Source organism: Anas acuta, chromosome 25 (genome assembly GCF_963932015.1).
Source record: "Anas acuta chromosome 25, bAnaAcu1.1, whole genome shotgun sequence".
In the NCBI taxonomy this organism is placed as follows: domain Eukaryota; kingdom Metazoa; phylum Chordata; class Aves; order Anseriformes; family Anatidae; genus Anas; species Anas acuta.
This window is the reverse complement of record NC_089003.1, coordinates 4,739,277-4,755,004: the sequence shown is the minus strand read 5'-3', so window position 1 is coordinate 4,755,004 and position 15,728 is coordinate 4,739,277. Positions and strand designations below refer to the sequence as shown.

General features: G+C 54.2%; 1 protein-coding gene and 1 long non-coding RNA gene across 6 annotated transcripts; both read left to right on the top strand.

Annotated features, from left to right (window-relative positions):
• Positions 1-728: 728 nt before the first annotated feature.
• On the top strand, positions 729-7,353 carry LOC137844683 (uncharacterized). 2 transcript variants are annotated; one of them, XM_068661220.1, is made up of 4 exons: positions 729-1,596; positions 2,036-2,150; positions 5,326-5,606; positions 6,665-7,353. In XM_068661220.1, exons 1-4 carry the CDS (start codon positions 1,027-1,029, stop codon positions 6,788-6,790), a joined length of 1,092 nt encoding a protein of 363 aa, XP_068517321.1. In that variant the 5' UTR covers positions 729-1,026; the 3' UTR covers positions 6,791-7,353. The 2 variants fall into 2 exon arrangements, with proteins under 2 accessions (XP_068517321.1, XP_068517322.1); XM_068661221.1 differs by lacking the exon at positions 6,665-7,353 and having other exon boundaries at positions 1,545-1,596; positions 2,036-2,200; positions 5,326-6,108.
• Positions 7,354-9,448: 2,095 nt separating this feature from the next.
• Positions 9,449-14,442, top strand: LOC137844705 (uncharacterized). Of its 4 annotated transcripts, XR_011089999.1 has the most exons (3): positions 9,449-9,757; positions 10,609-10,781; positions 12,123-14,442. It is a non-coding gene; the product is annotated as an uncharacterized lncRNA (long non-coding RNA). The 4 variants fall into 4 exon arrangements; XR_011089996.1 differs by lacking the exon at positions 10,609-10,781; XR_011089997.1 differs by lacking the exon at positions 9,449-9,757 and having other exon boundaries at positions 9,768-10,781.
• Positions 14,443-15,728: the final 1,286 nt, after the last annotated feature.

The window sequence follows — 15,728 nt, the reverse complement described above, 5'->3', positions numbered from 1 at the left end:
CTTTTCTTGCTGCCGGGTTTGTCTGATAGCTGAGAGCTGCTGCTCTTCATCCTGGACTCAGTCATCGACCTCTTCATCCGGACTGGGAATACACCTGTGATGGTGATGGTGGTGCCCAACCAGCACTTGCATCCTTCTGTGTAGTTTGTCTTTGGCAACCTCCCCTTCACTGACATGCGCCATGTCTTGGTCGGGATGCCTCTTACACTTATAGATGCCTTCTCTACAAGCATTAGGGAGGGGGGCAGAGAGAAAGAACAGCAGAAAGCTGGAAAGAAGTACATGCACGGACACAAGCCTGACTGACAGATGATGAGGGAGGTAGTGAGGAGACCAAATCTGGGCACTTGAACGACTTATGTGTGGTTCATGGGTCTGCGGCTCTCTTTAAGCCTCAGAAGTTATCACATTGGGGACTTTGTCAATGGGGATGCTAAGAAACGAGGAGGCAAGCAACAAGCATACAGAGACCGAGACCAGGGAAAACAAACACAGAGGCAGTGACAAGAGACAAACCTCACCATTCACACCAGTTGTTGGCTTATCAAGAAGCCACAGGTGCCACTGCCAGGGAGATCAGCCTGGGCCTTGCACCTCCTACAGCTATGGGCCAAGACACAGGCTGGGATGGGTGAGGGACAAACCTCTACAAACCCATGAGGGGACAGCAGGGCACATGAAGCTGGGAGGAGCACATGAGGGCAGACAGAGCAGGGGGTGAAAGGGGGCCACTCCATGCACTTGTCTACTCAGAGATTACCTCTGTATAGTCTCGCTCTGTCCCATGTGCATATGTGATGCAAGGAGAAAGTGTCAGGTCGTGGTGGAGCAGCAGGAGTGGATTTGGTGCCAGGAACTTGAGGCAGACTGGGGCCAAGGTCGCCCCTGGCCTGTGCTGTCAGCTGCATCATCCTGCAGATCCTGGAGAAGGGGAAGCGGGTCTCAGCCTCCAGGCAAATACGGCAGGAGTGTTTGGGTCTCCAAAAGCAACTACTAGGGGTACCAGCCTGGCTGTATCTTTCCCAAATGGGGTGTGCATTACCCTGTCTGTGTGTCTCCCTAAAAACGTGCTCAGCTCCGATACCCGTGGAGCTCCAAACACTACCGGCCACAGCTTGGAAACCAGTGATTCGCATCACCACACTACCAGACCGAGTACACCCCGGCCCGCTGCCCTCCGCCTACCCCTCTTGCTGGGGACGCTGCAGATGGGCAGCTGCTTTCTCCGCTCCCTCTCCCTTTCCCACTCCCTTCTCCTACCCTCCCCTCTCGTTTCCCGTGCCGAAGGAGCTGCCTCAGCCTTTCCCCGCACGCCTCCACGCCTCCGCGTCCCGGGCTGGGCTGCAGGACGGGCAGAGCCCCGCGGGCAGCAGCCGAAGCCCTGCCCGCCCACAGGCGCCCAGCACTCGCAGCCCGGGCCAGCCCCCGAGCGGCCCCGGGGCGGAGCTGGCGGCGCCGGGCGGCGGCGGCGGGGAGGAGGCGCCGCGGGCGGAGCAGAGCCGGGGCTGGCGGGGGCAGCGCGGCGCGGGCGGCGGAGCGGCGGGATGCGGCAGGGCCGGGCCGCAGGGCTGGCGGCGCTGGCCGCGGTGCTCCTGGGTGCGCGGGGCTGCCGGCGCCGGGGACGGGACGGGACGGGACGGGACGGGGCTGCCCTCGCTTCTGGCCCGCCGGCTTCTTACGGACCTCGCTCCCCTCTGGCCTCCCTCTGCAGCCATCCCGCCTGCCTCCTGCGAGCTCAGCCGGCCGTTGCCTCCCACCTTGCCTTGCTCCCTGCCTTCCTCCTCTCCTTTCGGCACACCCCCACTCATTGCTGCCTGCTTCCCTTCTCCTCCTGGCTCGGACTCTCCTCCCAAACAGCCCTGCTCCGACTTGGTCCCCTAATAACCCTTCCCAGAGAAATACCTTTGTGTGCTTTCTTCTGAGAAAAAGCTCGCATCGGCTATCAACCGTTTTCTTCTGCCCTCTCCCCTTTCCTGACATTTTTGGTGGAAGCAAAGCCATTTTCTGAGTTTTCTCCTGCTTTTCTTCTTGGCAGTGGCTGCAGGCAGAGCCCAGGTGCAGCAGGAGCCGTGGGCACAGACCAGGCAGGGCTCCGGCATCAACATCGCCTGCTCACACCCCAACATCCAGTCAAACGTCTACATCCACTGGTACCGTCAGTTCCCGGGCCAAGGACCCTCATTCCTCGTGAGGGCTTATAGTGGGTCCGAGGATATGACGGACCCGGTAGGGCGGCTCTCGGTGGCAGGAGACCGCCGGTCCAGCGCCCTGTGGCTCACCGATCCCCGTCTTCGGGACACGGCGGTGTATTACTGCGCCCTGAGAGCCACGGGGAGAGGAGCCGGGGCTGCGGCCGTGCAGGAACCGTGGCGGGCGGGGCCGGGCGTGTGTGGCGGGGGGGAGGCAGGGGCACAGCCCCCAGGGGGCGCTGCCGCTCCGCCCGCCAGGACCACCTCGTCCCGCAGCCGCGGGGGTTCCCCCGCCAGTCCAGACCCGTCCCCACTGAGGCCCTTCGGTTCTTCTGGGTCAGACGCTGGGGGTCAGGTGTGGGCAGACCCATTTGGGTGTGAGGGGTCAGGACGTCACACCCAGCGATGTCAAGAGAGTGGAGGGGCACGCCTGACTGCATGAGCTGTGTGTAGCATCACAGAGACCTCCACACAGTTGTGCTCTCGCTGCTTCTTTCAAGTTGCTAACACCTGGCAGAGAGAGGCCTGCATATGAGCAGGTGTTGATTTCTGACATAGAGACACAAAGCTTCCTTCCCTCCCCATCTGCACCATGTTTGTGGTTCCTAGGAGCCCTTCCCAGGGGCCCTATCTAGCAGCTTTGGCATGGAGGGCACCTGAGTAACCTGTTTGCCTGAGTAGCAGCTGGCAATGCCAGAGACATCCAGCCCTGCTGAATCCTTTCATTAAGGCCATGAGCAGTCGGAAGGAAGGCACCCTTGGCATGGGCCAAGCCTGGTCCCCGAAAAGGGCACACAGGTGGTGACAGCGTAGGTCACAAGTGGGTTTTGGAGAATGCGGGCAGGCTGGAGAAAGGGTCAGAGCCTCATGATGGTGCAAAGAAGCAAAGAAAAGGCTTTTCCTCTTGGTCAGGAAGCACCCCCAGAATAATGCAGTGTGGGGGCTGGCTGCCAAGGAAGCAGACACACAGGAAAGCCTTTTGGGTACAGGAGGCACCCAGCTGGACACAATTTCGTAGCATGCCCTTACAGCAAAGGCAGTCAATGGCCTGCAGAGCTGGGAGGGACAGGGAGTGCCACACGGTGTGTGGGGTTGAGCCTGGGGCACAGCTGCAGCCATGCTCGCTGGGAGACGCTTCTGGTCCTTGGAAGTCCCCTTGCAGAGCTTGGGGTTAAACGACACTGTCCTGAGAGACCATCAGAGTGGTTATGTTGGGTTTCCTGTATTTTCTGTAATGGTCACATTTTAAGATCTTGTTGTACAGGCTTTGTCCCAAGCCCAAATCCAGCACAATACTTCAAGCACAGCATTGCTATCTGGTTGGGAGAAGTGATTGTCCTGTTCTACTCTGTGCAGGTGTGACCTCACCTCGAGTACTGTGTGCAGTCTTGGGCACCACAGTAAAAAAAGACATGAAACTATTGGAGAGTGTCCAGAGAAGGACTACAAAGATGGTGAAGGTCCTTGAGGGGAAGTCATTGAGGAGTGGCTGAGGTCACTTGGCCTGTTCAGCCTGGAAAAGAGACCTCATCATGGTCTCCAGCTTCCTCACAACGGGGAGTAGAGTGGCCCGAGCTAATGTATTCTCTCTGGTAACCAGTGATAGGACCCAAGGGAATGGTGTCAAGTTGCGGAGAGGTTCAGTTTGGATATCAGGAAGTGGTTCTTCACTGAGAGGGTAGTTGCACACTGGAACAGGCTCCACAGGGCTGTAGCCATGGCACCAAGCCTGTTGGAGTTTAAGAAGTTTAATATGCTCTTAGTCATATGAACTTGGGTAGACCTGTGTGGTGCCAATAGTTGGACTCTATGATCCTTCTGAGTCCCTTCCAAGTCGGGATATTCAATGATTCTGATTCTACCTTTGGGACTGAGATAACGTCCCAGCAAGAAATGTCAGTAGTGGACACTCAGTCTAATGATACCTCTGGAACCTTGAATGATACAGTGACTACACCATTCCTCATCCCACCCCATCAGGACACAGCCGGACTGCTGGGATGCTGCACCACAGGGTTCCTCACCAATTTCTGGGGACTTGCTTACAAGGCAATGTTCCCAGTTGCTATAGGAAAGAAAGAAGAGAGTGGTTAGAAAGAGGGTGCAAGTTGTTCCCAGAAGAAAAAGAACCATCCCTAGAGAGAGGAGGACCCCAGGAGGTGATGTAAAACCCCAGTGGAGCATGAGCCCTGAAGACTCTAAATGGGCCATCAGGAGGGTGTAGAACAGCAGAAATTTCTCACTGTAGTGGGGAGGATGCCAATGGAGGATCAGTGCAGGAACAGACCCTTCCGACCATGGGGAGAAAAGAGCCACCATGTTCCCCAGCTGTGCAGATGTTGGCTGCAGAAGCAGTACTGTCACTGGTGGAGGAGGACCCCAGCCGGGTATTTCAAGCACTCCAAGCACAAGCATTTTCTCCTCCCACTTGCATTCTTTGTTCCCCCTGCCGAGTCATTTCCTGCAGCTCTGCTCTCCCGGGGCTCTTGGTGGGGACGTGTGTTCTTCTGAGGCTCTCTCACACATGCCGGAGGATTGGTCTCACAATGCGCCTTGTTTATCTCATCCTCGCTGCCTTCCTGAGGCAACCACTGGGTAAGCATTGCCTGTGGATGGCAGCATGATTCTCCTTCTCTTCAGGAGACCATCACCCCCATCAACAGCTCTCTGCAGGGAGCTGCTCATCAATTACTGGGAAAATGATGGCTAGTATTAGATCATGCCTGTTTTGTGCGTCTTTTCTGAAGATGCTCTTACTGCTGGGAAGAAAGATGAGGCAGCATAAAAAACCTCCTCTCCTGATCATCTCAGATCTTCTTCCCTTCCTTTCCTGTTGCCAACCATCCATGCCACTCTGCCTCTCTCTCCTGACACTCTGGGCAGTTTCTTCTCCTGAGAGAAGGAACTAAAGACAGCTCTACCCTGGGGGGATGGTAATGGCCCTACATGTGGGAGGTAATGGATATTACCATGCTCTGGGATCCATTCTAACCTCTGGTCATAGACCTTCTGCCCAAAGATGCCAAAATCCATGGGATTTTTGCTTCAGTCAAAGGCATAAAGATCCATCCCACCCAGAAAGCTTAATTCTCCCCTTGGTTTCTGTGATCAGTTGGGGACATTTGGTTTCTTTCAGATGCCATGGGGCAGACCTCCGTCACCCAGCAAGAAGGACAAGTCACCGTGAAACAGAAAGAAACGTTCCAGACCACTTGCACGTATCAAATCCCCAGCTTGTATGGCTTGTACTGGTACCAGCAGAAGAAGGGACAAGCCCCTCAGCTGCTCGCATATTACACCACAACAGGCAGCATGCAGAATATCCATTTCACCATGGAGATGAACACTGTGGGGAAATCCAGCATTCTGCAGCTGAAGGAAGCCGAGCTCTCTGACAGCGCCTTGTACCTCTGTGCTGTGAATGACACCCTGGTGCAGGGAGCTACACTGGCTGTGCAACAACCCCGGATGGGGAGGGGATGTATGTGTGCAAGGCAGAGCTCTGGGATGGGGCCCTCTTCTCTCTTTTGGCTGACTGCTTCCCCTGTGCACTCCGAGATCTGCCAGCCAGATCCTCTTTCCCAATGGGACTGGTGTCAGTGGCTTGAAAGGAAGGAGAAGGTGGTGAAAGAGGCCCTGCCCTCAAGGTGTTCTCCCTGTGGGAGGGCTGAATGATGACAGTGGAGTTCTGGCACTGCCTGAAGCAGGGCTCATTGCGGCTGCTGACCAGTGGGGTTGGGCCACTGGGCCAGCACAGCATGCACTGGTCATACAGCGACATGTCTTAAGGCTGCAGGTGAACCTGGGAGAGAGGGCAGGCAGGAAGAAGAGCACAGGGAAAAGTGAGGAGCAAAATGTCTTCATTCAGACATGATATAAAAAGAGTGGTTAGGACCAATAAGGCTGCTGCCCTTCTCTTAGATGAAAATCCAACTCAGCCAGGTCCTACACGGTCTCTGAGTCACACCTTTCCTAATGCCTCTCTCATGACCACCATCGCCAGGGAGACAGGCTGAGAAATCCTGAGCAACCTGATGTGATGAGACCTGCTCTGAACTTAGGGTTGGATTATGTGCATGCTGGCGGTGCAGCCTGTGATCCTCTGGGAGGGTTTCTCAGATGACCACTGGCTAGGAATGCTCAGGAGTCTTGGGGCGACCTGCATGATCACCACATCTCAGCCTTGGTTTGATGCTGATGTCAGATCACTGTTTCTGTTAATTCCCAGTGTACCGCTTGTTCTCATACTGATATCATTCATAACATCAAAAGCAGGTGGAGGGAACAGCACTCATGCACACTGCTGCTCTTATAAAAACATACATGAACTCATCAGTCCACTCACAAACACTCCTGGATGCATTTTGAAGTACTGTCAACTACACACACAGACATAACTGTGCACACAGTGAAGAGAGCAAAATCTGCCCACTTGAAGCCCAGGGTTGGGATCTTAATCTCTACTGTCTCTGCAGGAACATCCTTGCTTGCTGAGGCCCTGCTGTGTTGTCTGTCCAGAAGATATCGAGTGGTGGAGGACAATGAATCCTGAGCAGCAACTCCATCTCCTCCTTCCTCCTGCTGCCGCTGTCTTCGCCTAGAGGTGGGGGAAGGTCTACAAAGTGCTTTCTTTTCTTGCTGCCAAGTTTGTCTGATAGCTGAGAGCTGCTGCTCTTCATCCTGGACTCAGTCATCGACCTCTTCATCCCAATTGAAAATACACCTGTGATGGTGATGGTGGTGCCCAACCAGCACTTGCATCCCTCTGTGTAGTTTGTCTTTGGCAACCTCCCCTTCACTGACATGCGCCATGTCTTGGTCGGGATGCCTCTTACACTTATAGATGCCTTCTCTACAAGCATTAGGGAGGGGGGCAGAGAGAAAGAACAGCAGAAAGCTGGAAAGAAGTACATGCACGGACACAAGCCTGACTGACAGATGATGAGGGAGGCAATGAGGAGACCAAATCTGGGCACTTGAACGACTTATGTGTGGTTCATGGGTCTGCGGCTCTCTTTAAGCCTCAGAAGTTATCACATTGGGGACTTTGTCAATGGGGATGCTAAGAAACGAGGAGGCAAGCAACAAGCATGCAGAGACAGGGACCAGGGAAAACAAACACAGAGGCAGTGACAAGAGACAAACCTCACCATTCACACCAGTTGTTGGCCTATCAAGAAGCCACAGGTGCCACTGCCAGGGAGATCAGCCTGGGCCTTGCACCTCCTACAGCTGTGGGCTAGGACACTGGCTGGGATGGGTGAGGGACAAACCTCTACAAACCCATGAGGGGACAGCAGGGCACATGAAGCTAGGAGGAGCACATGAGGGCAGACAGAGCAGGGGGGGCAAAAGGGGCCACTCCATGCACTTGTCTACTCAGAGATTACCTCTGTATAGTCTCGCTCTGTCCCATGTGCACAAGTAATGCAAGGAGAAAGTGCCAGCTGCTGGTGGAGCAGCAGGAGTGGATTTGGTGCCAGGAACTTGAGTCAGACTGGGGCCAAGGTCGCCCCTGGCCTGTGCTGTCAGCTGCATCATCCTGCAGATCCTGGAGAAGGGGAAGCAGGTCTCAGCCTCCAGGCAAATACGGCAGGAGTGTTTGGGTCTCCAAAAGCAACTACTAGGGGTACCAGCCCGGCTGTATCTTTCCCAAATGGGGTGTGAATTACCCTGTCTGTGTGTCTCCCTAAAAACGTGCTCAGCTCCGATACCCGTGGAGCTCCAAACACTACCGGCCACAGCTGGGAAACCAGTGATTCGCATCACCACACTACCAGACCGAGTACACCCCGGCCCGCTGCCCTCCGCCTACCCCTCTTGCTGGGGACGCTGCAGATGGGCAGCTGCTTTCTCCGCTCCCTCTCCCTTTCCCACTCCCTTCTCCTACCCTCCCCTCTCGTTTCCCGTGCCGAAGGAGCTGCCTCAGCCTTTCCCCGCACGCCTCCACGCCTCCGCGTCCCGGGCTGGGCTGCAGGACGGGCAGAGCCCCGCGGGCAGCAGCCGAAGCCCTGCCCGCCCACAGGCGCCCAGCACTCGCAGCCCGGGCCAGCCCCCGAGCGGCCCCGGGGCGGAGCTGGCGGCGCCGGGCGGCGGCGGCGGGGAGGAGGCGCCGCGGGCGGAGCAGAGCCGGGGCTGGCGGGGGCAGCGCGGCGCGGGCGGCGGAGCGGCGGGATGCGGCAGGGCCGGGCCGCAGGGCTGGCGGCGCTGGCCGCGGTGCTCCTGGGTGCGCGGGGCTGCCGGCGCCGGGGACGGGACGGGACGGGACGGGGCTGCCCTCGCTTCTGGCCCGCCGGCTTCTTACGGACCTCGCTCCCCTCTGGCCTCCCTCTGCAGCCATCCCGCCTGCCTCCAGCGAGCTCAGTTGGCAGTTCCATCCCACCTTGCCTTGCTCCCTGCCTTCCTCCTCTCCTTTCGGCACACCCCCACTCATTCCTGCCTGCTTCCCTTCTCCTCCTGGCTCGGACTCTCCTTCCAAACAGCCCTGCTCCGACCTGGTCCCTAAATAACCCTTCCCAGAGAAATGTCCTTTGTGTGCTTTCTTCTGAGAAAAAGCTTGCATCGGCTATCAACCGTTTTCTTCTGCCCTTTCCCCTTTCCTGACATTTTTGGTGGAAGCAAAGCCATTTTCTGAGTTTTTTCCTTCTTTCCGTCTTGGCAGTGGCTGCAGGCAGAGCCCAGGTGCAGCAGGAGCCGTGGGCACAGACCACCGAGGGCACAGGCATCAACATCGCCTGCTCACATCCCAACATCCAGTCAAACGACGACATATACTGGTACCGTCAGCTCCCGGGCCGAGAACCCGCATTCCTCGTGTGGGCTAATAGTGGGTCCAGAGATGTGACGGACCCGGCAGGGCGGCTCTCGGTGGCAGGAGACCGCCGGTCCAGCACCCTGTGGCTCGCCCGGCCCCGTCTTCGGGACGCGGCGGTGTATTACTGCGCCCTGAGAGCCACGGGGAGAGGAGCCGGGGCTGCGGCCGTGCAGGAACCGTGGCGGGCGGGGCCGGGCGTGTGTGGCGGGGGCGAGGCAGGGGCACAGCCCCCAGGGGGCGCTGCCGCTCCGCCCGCCAGGACCACCTCGTCCCGCAGCCGCGGGGGTTCCCCCGCCAGTCCAGACCCGTCCCCACTGAGGCCCTTTGTTTCTTCTGGGTCCGAGGATGGGGGTCAGGTGCGGGCAGACCCATTTGGGTGTGAGGGGTCAAGACGTCACACCCAGCAATGTCAAGAGAGTGGAGGGGCACACCTGACTGCATGAGCTGTGTGCGTAGCACCAGAGAGACCTCCACACAGTCGTGCTCTTGCTGCTTCTTTCAAGTTGCTAACACCTGGCAGAGAAAGGCCTGCAAATGAACAGGTGTTGATTTCTCACATAGAGACACAATGCTTCCTTCCCTCCCCATCTGCACCATGTTTGTGGTTCCTGGGAGCCCTTCCCAGGGGCCCTGTCCAGCAGCTTTGGCATGGAGGGCACCTTGTGCCTGAGTAGCAGCTGGCAATGCCAGAGACATCCAGTCCTGCTGAATCCTTTCATTAAGGCCATGAGCAGTCAGAAGGAAGGCACCCTTGGTGAGTTTGTGCATGGTCCCCTACCAGGGCACACAGGTGGTGACAGCATAGGGTCACAAGTGGGCTTCAGAGAAAAGGGGTCATGCTGGAGAAAGGGTCAGAGCAGAGCCTCATGATGGTGCAAAGGAGCAAAGAAAAGGCTTTTCCTCTTGGTCAAGAAGCACCCCTATACTAATGCAGGGCTGGCTGCCAAGGAAGCAGAAACTCAAGAAAGGGTTTTGGGTGCAGGAGGCAACCAGCCACACACGAGCCAGCAGTGTGCCCTTGCAGCAAAGGCAGCCAACGGCCTGCGGAGCTGAGGGGTCCAGGGGTGCCCCGCAGTGCGTGGGGCCGGGCAGGTGGGGCGAGGGCGAGGCGGGGGCACAGCCACAGCCCGGACGCGTGGGGGCGCTGCCGGTGCTTGGAAGTCCCCTTTCTGGGCCTGGAGTTAAACAGCACGGGCCCGAGGGAGCATCACAGCAGTCAAGTTTGGTTTCCTTCATCCTCTGTAGTTGTGTTTTAAGAGCTTGTTGTACAGGCTTTATCCCAAGGCCTAATCCAGCACCTGTGGCGCTGTGATTATGTCCTGGCAATACAACAAATACCTTCACTAGATACTCACTCTAATGACAACTTTTGGAACCTTGGATCTTTCTAAAGGACTAAGTTGTAGCGGAGTTTGCTGCACTAGCCAGCGCTGTTGAAGGTCTGCCCTTGGTGCAGGATTCACTCCTGTGTGTGTGTGCAGAGGTGCTGACTGCTGAGCAGAGGGTTCTGGTGGGGTGTCCTTCCCTGCCAGCATGAGAGTGTGGCTCTCCTTGGGGGAGGGGCTTTCTGCAGCTGGCACTGTCCATAGAGACATTTCCTTGCAGAACCTTCCCCCTTGCCCAGGGAAGAGGTGAAGGATAACCAGACTGGCAGAGAATGTTGGGCATCTGGGTCTAGGTGCCTTTGTTTGTGCGTGGTCATATGTCCGTCCAGACCGCCCCTAGGGAAGAAGAGGACAAGGGCAGCAGAAGGCATCCCATCTCCATTGACAGCAGAGGTGGGTGCAGGCCTCTGTGTCTGGACGGGTTCTGGATAGCAAGGGGAGGCCACTGGGGATTCTTGCCCCTTGCTGGGGCTGCCCACCTGCCAGAAGGGGCAAAAAGAGGGAAGCACACGGTGGCCATGGTGGTGTCCTTTTGCCTTACCGCTGACCAAGTGAAATGTCCTAGCCTTCACAGGCCTGCAGCTGTGAGCTAACTGCACAAGTGTGACACTCATGGTGCTGGAAAACCTGCAACTGGCAATGGGGAACGTGGAGCACAGCAAAGACTGACTGGATTCCTTTCTGACTGCTTTAGCCACTAGTCCATCTCTCTCTTGAGAGCCTTGCTAGGGCAGAGGTGAGCCCCAAGGAGCAGCAGGGGGAGAGCTTTGCTCCACCCTCTGTGCTGAGGTTTAGAGGCTGCTTTGAGCTGGCAGAGGGGGAAGTGAACTTGCAAACTTGAGCTCCCTCTTTCCAGGCACTACGTGGGCACCCTGTGAAGGCGAGAGCGTGACATGGTCCTGCTTTTCCTGGCAGCCTTGATGGCACTGTCAGACTTTGGTGAGATGTGACATTCAGGAGGGCAAGCTAGGGTCAAGATGGCATCCCATCATTTCTGGAGGGGGGAAATTGGACTCCTTTTCTCCCTGGAAGAAGTGGAAGTGTTTTCTGTAGGGAGAGCAGGGGCTGCAGATGGGAGCAACGCATGTAGAGGGATGAATAAGCTTCTGCATTTTTCTTTGCAGATGCCTAGCATTCTTACATGCATTGTTCATAGGTATGGATGGTGAAAGAGAGGTTCTTGGTAGGGAACAGATCAGAATGGTAGATAGGAGCTTGTGCCCTCCTAAGATGTCCTTGACAAAATAATGTCAGCATATGTGGAGTTGGATGTAATCCTCGGTAGACTTGGAAAGAAGGCTAAAACCATACAAGACCTGAGATGCTGCACGAGGAAAAAGCAAGAACATACCACATCAGGAGAAGTTACGGAGTAAACATTGTAGTAAGAAATGATGAAGTGAGGTAGGGTAGGAATGGCTCATCTCTTGTGCTGCAGGCATAGAGACAAACTGAGGGACAGTTTGAGCTGAGGGACAGAGAGAACAGATAGACTCAAAGCCTGGTGAGATACTGCTAAAAAGCAGGTAAACTGACAGACTTGGGTGTTGGAATTGAATAGCATCTGCAGATAGAAGAGTTCCTGTGTATTTAGCGCAGCATTTTACAGCCCGTGAAAAAGGAGATGGGAGAGTGGAGACAATGAGAAAGTTGGTGAAATGATAGACACGGGAGAGAGAGGGGGAGAACAGATAGGCCTTCAAGCAGTGCTGAAATGCTGTTCTGGCTTTGCAGGTCATGCACAGAAGGACACCATGCTGCAGTTTCCAGAAGAAACCACCATCCAGGTGGGACACAATGCAACTCTGCACTGCAATTTCTCCACCAGCTTCTCTACTTTCTCCATCTTCTGGTATCAGCAGCACCTGAATCAGTCCCCTCAGTTCTTGTTGTTGGTGAGCACGTACAAGTTTCGTGAGGATTCTGGGAGGTTCTCCTCTGTGCTCTCCATGGAGAACTCCCAGGTCATTCTCCACGTGCAAGATGCCAAGCTCCAGGACAGCGCTGTCTACCTGTGTGCACTGAGCCCACACTGGTGCCCTCAGCTTGCAGCTTTATACAGGAAGGTGCAGGTGCTGTGAAGAGCAGCTCCCTCTCACTAGTGTTCACATGGAGCTCTGAGTTGAGCCTGCCTAGCAAGGACACATGGGGCTTGTCATGGGGCTGGCTATCTCCCTCCATGGCCTGTGTAACAGGGACAAGTACTATTAAGAACATGCTGTATTATCTTTTGCAGCTGTGTCTATGTCCAGGGTCATGGGGAAGGAATCAATAAGGCCAGAAAAGAGCTGTTGAGAGCTGCTACATGAGCTCATGAAACTACCTGGGACTGGGAGTCAGTATTAAGACACATCTACTAACCTGCTTCCCACTGCCTACACTGACGACCGCTGTTGGGGAATGGGGCTCTTCTTGAGAGATATGATTACTCTTGTGGTTTTACCTGCCAGGCAAAACAGCCTAGGGAGGGAAACTCCCTTCTCAGCCCTACATCTAGGCATCAGCTAAACCCTCAGCAAGTGAAAAGCCTTCATCAGCTGGAGACTGGGGAAGACTTTCTGTTCACCGCAGAGAGGTATCTCACTCCTTTTCATACCATCCTTCTGCTCTGGAGCATCACCAGTGAATATCTAGAGATGTTTCTGTGTCCCTGCATCTGTGCTAGATTCTCTGCCCATCACAAAACTGCTGGTCATCCCAAACCTCAAGACTTGTTTGTCCATCTGCACACAGTACTCTTTACATGCTGTCTGTTTGGTGGCACAGTGAACTGTCCCTTGAGAGCAGCTCTGGTGGAAGCCAACATAACGAGCCATGGTGACTTAAATGTGACCTTAGTTGGATTTTGCTCACAATGGAAGGAAATATTTAAGTGTTTGAAATGAGGCCTTCCAATGTGACACACAAAGTTCCATCTTTGGGCTAAGGGGAACAGGGGAAGGATGTGTCTCAAGGAGGGACAAGGTGGAGCAAATAGGAGGGATGCAAGAAGGAGGCAATTGAAAGAGATAGCCTTTGCCTGTGGTAACAGGAAGGTATGTGGCTAGCCCCAGTCCCACTGCTGGATGGATCAAGAAAGTTGTGGTTTGGGTGTCGGCAGAAAGATGTATTTTATACTGTTCTCATGCTTGAGAATTACCCATGTGAAAGAGGGTTCTGCATTTTGTGAGAAAAGGACAACAGGAAGACCAGATAATAAATGTGCTTGAAGATGGGGGCAATGCTAACTCATTCCAAAATTACATTATAAATGTTGTTCTTTTTTTTTTTTCTTTTTTTTTTCCCTCCTCCCCATCATCCATCAGATACTGATTGCACATTAGGCTAATCCTTCTCCCTTCCTTCACAGTGGTATCTCCCTGGATGTGCTGAAAAGTGAATGTCAGGACTTAGCATTGCTGAAGATTCACAGTAAAGAATTTTTTCCTAGTATTTGGTTTGAACATCCCCTGGTGCAGCTTTATACCATTCATGTAACATTCATTGGTTGCCAGGGAGAAGAGACGTTCCTCTCCATTTCCCCTCCAAAGGAAGCTGTAAGAGAGCAATGAGGTTGCCTCTTAGCCTCCTTTCCTCTGTACGAGATTACCCAAGTGTCCTCAGCCTCTCCCCATTGGACATGCCTTCCAGCCTGTTTATCAGCTTTATTGCTCTCCTCTGGACACCTTCAAGTATCTTAATATCATTTTTATGTTGTGGTTCTCAGAAGTGCACACACTATTACAGATGAGACTACACCAATGATAAATATAGTGGGAGAGTCACCTCTTTTGACTGACTGGCTAAGCGGTATTTGATGCACCCAAAAATAATGTTTTACCTTCTTGGATGCCAGGGCACACTGCTGACTCATATTAAGCCTGCTCTCAACCAGCACTCCCAGACACCTTTCTGCAGGGCTACTCTCAAGACTCTCATCTGTCAGTCTGTACTTGCATCTAGAATTACTCCATGTCATGTGCAGAACCCAGCATTTGCTCTTGTCAAATTTCATGCTGCTGCTGATGGCTCAGTGCTTAAATCAATAAAGATCTCTTTGCAAGGCCTCCCTCCAGAGAGGATGTTTCAGTGTTAATATCATCAATGAACTTGCTAAGCATGCATTCCACTCCTGCCTCCAGATCGCATACTAAAATATTGAACAAAACTGCCCCTACAATTGAGTCCTTAAGAATAGGGGCCCTGGAAAACTAGTTAATATTCAAGGATCACCTCCTCCCAGTTCAAGAGTGATGCATCCCAAGAGTGATGATGTCAGGCAAAAATGCCAGGAGTCCAGCATGGATGAAGCAGGAGCTCCTGGCCAAACTCAAACAGAAAAAAAAAAAAAAAAAAAAAAAAGGAGGCCTACAGAGGGTTGTAGAAAGGACAGGTAACCTGGGAGGAATACACAGAAATTGTCTGAGCATACAGGCTAGGAAAACTGAAGTAGTCTTAGAATTAAAATTGGCCAGGAACATTGAGGACAAGAAGAAAGGTTTCTGTGACTACATCTGTGATAAAAGAAGACTAGGGGCTAGACTTCCAATGAAGTTCCCACTGACTGAAAAAGGGGAAACATAATCCCCATTTTCTTCATGCCAAGTGCAAGGTCCTGCTCATGGGCCAGGGCAATCCCAAACACAAATATGGGCTGAGTGGAGAATGGATTGAGAGCAGCCCTGAGGAGAAGTACCTGAGGGTGTGCTGGTTGACAAGAAGCTCAACATGAGCCAGCAATGTGCACTTCCAGCCCAGAAAGCCAACTGTATCCCGGGCTGCATCAAAAGAAGCGCGGCCAGCAGGTAGAAGGAGGTGATTCTCTCCTTCTACTCTGCTCTTATGAGATCCCACTTGGAGCAGTGTCAGCTCTGGGGTCCCCAGCACAAGAAGGCTATGGACCTATTAGAATGAGTCCAGATGAAGGCCACAAAGATGATCAGAGAGCTGGAGCACCTCTCCTATGAAGACAGGCTGAGGGAGTTGGGGTTGTTCAGCCTGGGAAAGAGAAGGCTCAGGGGAGACCTTCTAGCAGCCCTCCAGTAACAAAAGTGTGCCTATAGGAAGGCTGGGGAAGGACCCTTTGTCAGGGAGTGTAGTGATAGGACACTGAAAGAGGGTAGATTTTGATTAGATATTAGGAAGAAATTTTGTACACTGAGGGTGCTGAGACACTGGAACAAGTTGCCCAGAGAAGTTGTGGGTGCCCCATCCCTGGAAATGTTTAAAGCCAGGCTGGATGGGACTTTGGGCAAACTGGTCTAGTGGAGGTTGGTGCTAGGTGATATTTAAGGTCTCTTCCAACCCCAGTCATTCTATGATTCTGTGTTTGTAACACTTCTAGTGACTGGCTGCCAGCCA